The 5,224-nt window shown below is 32.5% G+C and overlaps 1 protein-coding gene across 1 annotated transcript in view; it reads right to left on the reverse strand.

The window, feature by feature from the left end:
• Positions 1 to 1,428: 1,428 nt before the first annotated feature.
• Positions 1,429 to 5,224, reverse strand: part of LOC106466751 (4-coumarate--CoA ligase 1-like) — a 20,625-nt gene continuing 16,829 nt past the window's right edge. The window contains exons 9-10 of the mRNA XM_013927052.2: positions 3,087 to 3,335; positions 1,429 to 1,648 (exon numbers count right to left, since the gene is read on the reverse strand). Of these exons, the coding sequence (XP_013782506.2) occupies positions 1,524 to 1,648; positions 3,087 to 3,335 (374 nt within the window). The 3' untranslated portion in view covers positions 1,429 to 1,523. The remainder of the gene's footprint in view (positions 1,649 to 3,086; positions 3,336 to 5,224) is intronic.

Below are 5,224 nucleotides of genomic sequence, written 5' to 3' on the forward strand. Positions count from 1 at the left end.
ACAGGGTATTGTCTAGATATACGGTTGTGAGGTAGAACATGACCGAGGATTGTGACATGTACTGTAGCGATGTAATGAGGCTCCAAAATCGTCTTACACAATCCCACTATATATTCTACAATTTTTTTATTTTGTGGCCAACCAATCGTGAACTTACCATTGACCAAACAGTTGAATAAGTAGAAGAGATGTTAATGCTGGTGTACTCAAATTAAATTAGTAATTTAATTAAACCTAAATTGGCTGGGGTCATGTGCTAAATTCTGCCTGAAATGCTACTTTCTGTAGATTGTGTGGTCAAGGAACCTTTCTGCTATTTTACGTTTTTTGGCTATCACATGTCATCTGTTGTCCATTTACTGATTGGTCAGTTACAGAGAAAGTATATATATATAGTAAGTGCAGTTTGTACCTTTCACAAAAGAAGAATTTTATATCTTAAAGATGAAAGATGGTGTTTCTGATCTAAGAGGACCAGAACTCGCTGTGAAGTCTTGTTGCTTTTCATTCTATTCTATTATTGTGCCAAATGGTAATGTACTGTTTAACTCTATCGCCAGTAAGGTTGATTTTATCTTCACCTTTTCTTTCTTGCTGTTAAACACAGCCATCTGTTCTTTAGTTTCTCTTATTAAAAATACTATAGCTTGGATTTCTTGCAATTATACTTTCATTAGGTCAGCTGTTTTTTATGTTCTGTCAGTAATGAGGTATTTTATTTTGGTTTTAACTTCGCTCATTGTCTTATCGTGACATTTCATCTGCAATAAATCACCATACCTGTCCTGCGTATTAGATCCCGAACCTTTTTGAGTGCTCAAATCAAGTAAAGATGAGCTACGTTTTTCCTTGAGTTACCACACTGAAGTTTGACCGTTTCATTCAACATGTGCTAGTATATGTAGATTTATATCAGTTTATATCAGTTTTACAAAGTAGTAAAATAAATAGTAATGTACGTGAACGTTTTACATACTTTTAGAACTTTTCATTTTGATACATATAAAGAAACTGATATGTCTCAGATTACTGATCGAGCTTTATAAATGCATGATGTAATTATCTTTTTAATCTGCAAAACAATGGGAAAAGGAAATGATTTATATAACTTTCAAAGGGATGTGACATTTGGTGTCGACAATCTGGTTTCCTCTTGGTCCGTCACTTGAAAATTAGAAACGGCTAGAGCAGATTTTCTGATACATCTGTGGTTGTTGTTTGTTGAATTTCACCAATATCTACTAATAAATAGTTGGACTGGCCCCTATATTATAACACTTCCACAACTAAAAGGGATAGTTCTTCTACGACGGGTTTAGATCCCACTATCTGCAGATAGCAAATTAAACATCCTAAACACATATTTTGAAGTTTTTATCATTTAGAACAAATACTCAAGAAATTCATATCAGATATGAATAAAATATATGCTTTTATCGTGTAGCTGTTTAATTCACAGAAAATACTGTTTAAAAAATGAAGTATATAAGTTGTTGTTTTGCCTCAGAGCCACTAACCAGTGATCATTTCTTCAGTTTTTGGACAACGTGATCTTTCAAATATTTACGTTCAATCTTTCCGAACTGTGACCGAGGAATTTTGTCTATAAACTCCAATCCCTTTAGCTGTTTCTCTGGCGCTAGACGAGCTGTTAAAACAAAATACAGTCTTGTAAGGTAGGGCTGTATCTTAAAGTTATCACATCAGTTTAAGTTTGGTTATATTAAGTTATATCTTAATTGTTAAGACACAAGTATAATTCTCTTAAGGCTGTACTGTATCTTAAATTTTAACATACCAGTCGAAGTCTGGTAAATCTGGGTTATTCCATAAAACTATCACACCGGTTTATATAAGAAAAACAAATAATAAATTATCAAATTTTAACTTATCATTGGCAGTTCGAAATGGACAGACTTTGTCAGTATATACTGGTTATGTATAACTGTGTATGCATTTTGATGTAGTTCTTGAATTTTAATGGTTAAAATACAAAAATAATGAATTGCAATGAGTGAGTTTTGTACATTTTTCAGTAATCTCGAAAATGTTAGGCAATAACACTATAGCGTTCAAATCACTAACGGTGGTTTATTGGTAAGATTGAGGGCTTATATTGTTAAAAATAATTGGGTTTCATGTATAACCAGTGACGGGCACAGCGACGTTTGTCCATTGTGTTGTTTTGCGCTTAAAAAAAAACAAACAAGTTTACTTATATATATATAATTGTATCTGCTTTCAACAGTATCATTTCAACTTATATTCTACTTTCCAATACGGATGTTTATAACATAGCGGGTCAAACAAAAACGAAAGTAAAACTAAGACCATTTTGATTGTTGCAAGCAAGTTTCTTTGAAGAAATCTGACTTTTTAAGGTTAACACTCTCATACTTCTTTGACAACTAAAAATGGTAAGTGTTAAAATACCATAAAGTAATTATTATAATCAAAATTAACTAAATGGGTTTAATTAAAGACATCAGGAATGATTTGGACAGTAAAGTCTTTCTATAGTTTATTTTGAACATTATTGTGTGTGTTTTTCTTGTAGCAAAGCCACATCTAGCTATCTGCTGTGTCCACCGAGGGGAATTGAACCCCTGATTTTAGCGTTCTAAATCCGTAGACTTACCGCTGTACCAGCGGGGGACTGAACATTATTGAATATTATTGCTACTTGTAATTTGGTGTTAAGCCAATAGAGAGCGCTGCAATTGGTCCTTGTACATTTATGTGGACTAATCTTTGGCTAAATATTGCATACATGGCTATGAACTTTTTACATTAACAAACTAGCTGAAATGCTATAATACACGTTTCTTCTTCTTGAAAAAGTGCTGAGAGATTGAATAGAAATTTAGTGTTCAGAAGTATACAAACCTAATACTGTTCTATTATGACAAATATAGTTAAATAATGATGCTGCGTACTCATTGTTTGAGTAACATGAAAATTCGAGCCATTTGTTTAATATTTACCATAATATTCATACATTACGATACTTTCGAGTATATCTTAAACTGGAAAAGTTAGTTATCCATTTCTACCAATAATGTTTCTGACAGAGAAGACAATTTTACCGGAAATAAAACAATGTATGTTTTCAGGTGTCACGTGACTATCTGGTTTCATCACCACAAATCCATAAGGCGCTTCTCCTAAAGTGGAATCTGGGATTCCTACTACAGCGGCGTCCTCTATGGCCTGATGACTACATAACACAGATTCTATTTCAGTAGGAGAAACTTGATGAAATCCTGATTTGATCATTTCTTTTAACCTGTCAGTGATGTAGAGATTTCCCTCCAAGTCGTAATGGCCAAAATCTCCTGTTGAAAACAACTATTGTTGATAAGTGTATATTTTTAAGTTTATTGAATAATATCTTTATTATATGTTTCATTTTACTATTTTAGATGAACTTCGTCGATAAGAGTCAACATTTATTTCTTTCCCTAAAGCGATGTTAAATTTGCATTTTAAGATCATCGTTCTGTGGTTCCACTTGTAAATTTTGTGAAGACATAGAATTAGAGATCGGGTTGTATTCCAGCCCGCGTCTTTGTTAATCAAACACAAACTACTTCCCACATAAGTTATCGGGTTTCTAATGCAGCCGTTCTTAATTTCTAATTCTCTAGTTAATAAGGGTAAAGTTTAATAGTTCCATTGAGCAATGGAAATCGGCTTGTAAAAATTAAAATTATCAAGTGCAAAGCACTTAAGAAACTCAAGAAAAGAATTCACTCTCAAGGCGGTTGCAAACATTTTTTTTTCTAAAGTTTCTTTTGTGTTTGAAATGTGATTTTTTAAGTTGTTTTTCAAGCATAGAGCTACAAAAGGGACAATCCGTGCCTATTGTAGATATCGAAACTTGAATTATAACGTTATAAGCTCTCATGCTTACCGGTGATCCATTAGGAGGATGATATTTAGGGGCCAGGTTTTCTTGTGTCCATTTTGATGTCGCCAGTGTTCTGAGTACGTACCTTACACAAACATGTAATAATTTGTAAATGATAGACGATTGGACAGAGATTTCCAAACACATATAATATGTTGAGTTTGTGTTACGTTTTTCCAGAAAACCAAGAAAATAAACAATGATGGGGTGTTAAAAGTAGCATGTTGCCAGCAGAAAAATGTAATTTCAAAGCAATAACACAAAAATTGTATGTATGACTTAAGCCTTTATCGTGATTAATTAGTAAACACTTATGTTTTGAAAATTTGTTATTAGCTGATTGTCCCATTACTTTTTCACATATAAAAATATTCAAAAATAAAAAAAAACATGTCACCATAATCACGTGTTCTCCTTTACAGTTGTTTATTTTCAAGACAATAAATTAAAAAATTTTGAGTAAATAAAAAGATTAGAGTTAAATCAATCCGGGAAGTATATAATTTGATTTGATCATACCACAAACACAGAGTATCAAGAGATATTGGAGGTATGTCCATTTGGAGCTTGTAATAAAATTAGTTTTTTTATAAGTACATGATCTCTTTTACGCATATATCTAGTGTAGATAATCAAATTATGTCATTTTGTTATATTGTTATACACAACATCCAATACATTTGTTGTTATCAATAACTGAAAGGGTAAAAGTAAATTACATTCTTCAATAAAAATCACTGAACATAAAATCACGTGAACGTCTTTACATGTTCTACATTACTTTAGTTTTGTTTCAGAGGGGAATGTATAGAGTGCATAATGCTTTAACGTTTATTTAGTTTCCACGATGTGTAGATGATTAGGGTAAGGTGGATTTGAAATGTATTAGTCATAAATCAACTCATTTTCCTGCAAGAAAAGTCCTTGAAAGTGGGATTACATAACACATGTGTATCTCTTTAGCTGTATAACTAACATTCAAATGGTGTGAGTGGTGGTAGTTTTAGATTTGAATGACTGATACATTACAAAGTTAAATCTGTGAGCGATAATTAGGGGTCTATTTATAAAAACAGATAATTGGGGACATGGTGAGATGCATGGAAAGGTACTCACAGAATGGGTAAAGGAGATCATCATTTTAATTCAACTCCTTATATATGCTTTGCACTTCTTAGTATAATGCCACATTATGATAAAATCTTACGTTTATGATTTGTGGAAGTAATGCAAAATAACTATTCTTACTGCTATAACTGGTTGGCCCAGCATGGCCAGGTGGTTAGGGCACTCGACTCACAATCTGAGGGTCAC

This window comes from Limulus polyphemus, unplaced genomic scaffold (genome assembly GCF_000517525.1).
Source record: "Limulus polyphemus unplaced genomic scaffold, Limulus_polyphemus-2.1.2 Scaffold76, whole genome shotgun sequence".
Classification (NCBI taxonomy): Eukaryota; Metazoa; Arthropoda; class Merostomata; order Xiphosura; family Limulidae; genus Limulus; species Limulus polyphemus.